The sequence below is a fragment of the Mastomys coucha genome, unplaced genomic scaffold (genome assembly GCF_008632895.1).
Source record: "Mastomys coucha isolate ucsf_1 unplaced genomic scaffold, UCSF_Mcou_1 pScaffold5, whole genome shotgun sequence".
Classification (NCBI taxonomy): Eukaryota; Metazoa; Chordata; class Mammalia; order Rodentia; family Muridae; genus Mastomys; species Mastomys coucha.
In genome coordinates, this window is record NW_022196911.1 from 68,195,225 (window position 1) to 68,196,396 (window position 1,172).

The following is a 1,172-nucleotide window of genomic DNA, read 5'->3' on the forward strand; positions in this document are numbered from 1 at the left end:
CTTAATCCTCTGGGATTCATAGCCACTACACCTCAAGATCTCCATGCCAAGATTCAGGTCGGAAACTTTTTATGTCTCAGCCTCCAGATTAGGACCAGGTGAGTCCTCCAATTCTGGATTGCAGTTCATTTCAGATACAGTCAAGCTGACAACCAGGAATAGCCACTACACCATCCTAGGGCACAAGATTGAGGGCTTTCTGTAGATCTAGGGAAGGTTCTCCATGCATCACCAACATACAGGACACCATCTTAGACTGGGAAGTAACATGTAATGGCCAGCGGTGGGCAGCCTGTGTATTCTTCCAAGTTGGGGTTGTCCAAGTCCCCACGATTTGAGTGTCTAGGGTTGTCTTGCTGGTCACTAGGAGGGCCAGTTGTTCTCACACACACACAATGGGGCTCCTTGGCTCCTGGCTTATATAACTTCCTGGGGACACCAATCCAGTCTCTGTGCACACCTCCACTAGGAAAAAAGGAAACAGGATTTCTTAAAGGTATGAACTTACAAGCCCTGGAATAAGAGGAGGAAACACTGAGTAGGGAGTTATAAAAAGGAAAAGGCCTTTATTCCACTTCCTATCTCAACCTGGGACCTAGCTCTCCTACTTCCATCTTTCCACACACAATGCTAACTTTACCTTCTCCAAAAAGAAGCAGAGTCCATGTCCCTTTCACTGTGGCCTTGCCGCACCCGTTCTTTCTCAAGCAGCAACAGCACTTTCCTGAGCTACTGCTGGTACTGAGAGGTCTCGCCCACTAGCCAATGAGCATCCCCGCTCCTCTCTCCTTTACATCCATGCTGAGCAGCATCTTTATCTTAAGGCTTGGAGCATTTGATGGGGTGGGCTTTGACATCTGTGTGGCAGCAACCTGTGCTGGCAATCTCTGTATGGATCTAGCTTCACACAGAGATTGCCAGGCTTCAGGAAAGGAGGATTCCATGTTGTTCCAGCATATGCTGGCAACCTCCTATTGGACAGAAGAACCTAACTCATTTCAGTGGACTGCATTTGACCCTTGGTAGACTCAGAGGTCCTGCAGAAGGAAAGTGAAATTCATGAAACTAACCCTCGTGTGTGTGTGTGTGTGTGTGTGTGTGTATGAATATATACATACACACACACACACACACACACACACACACACACACACACACATATATATATATAT

General features: G+C 47.1%; 1 protein-coding gene across 2 annotated transcripts in view; it reads right to left on the reverse strand.

The window, feature by feature from the left end:
- Positions 1-71: 71 nt before the first annotated feature.
- The window catches only part of LOC116078926 (neuferricin), a 20,409-nt gene continuing 19,308 nt past the window's right edge, over positions 72-1,172 (reverse strand). For both annotated transcript variants that reach the window (XM_031354336.1, XM_031354335.1), the window contains exon 4: positions 72-465. In XM_031354336.1, coding sequence (XP_031210196.1) covers positions 252-465 — 214 coding nt within the window. In that variant the 3' untranslated portion in view covers positions 72-251. The remainder of the gene's footprint in view (positions 466-1,172) is intronic.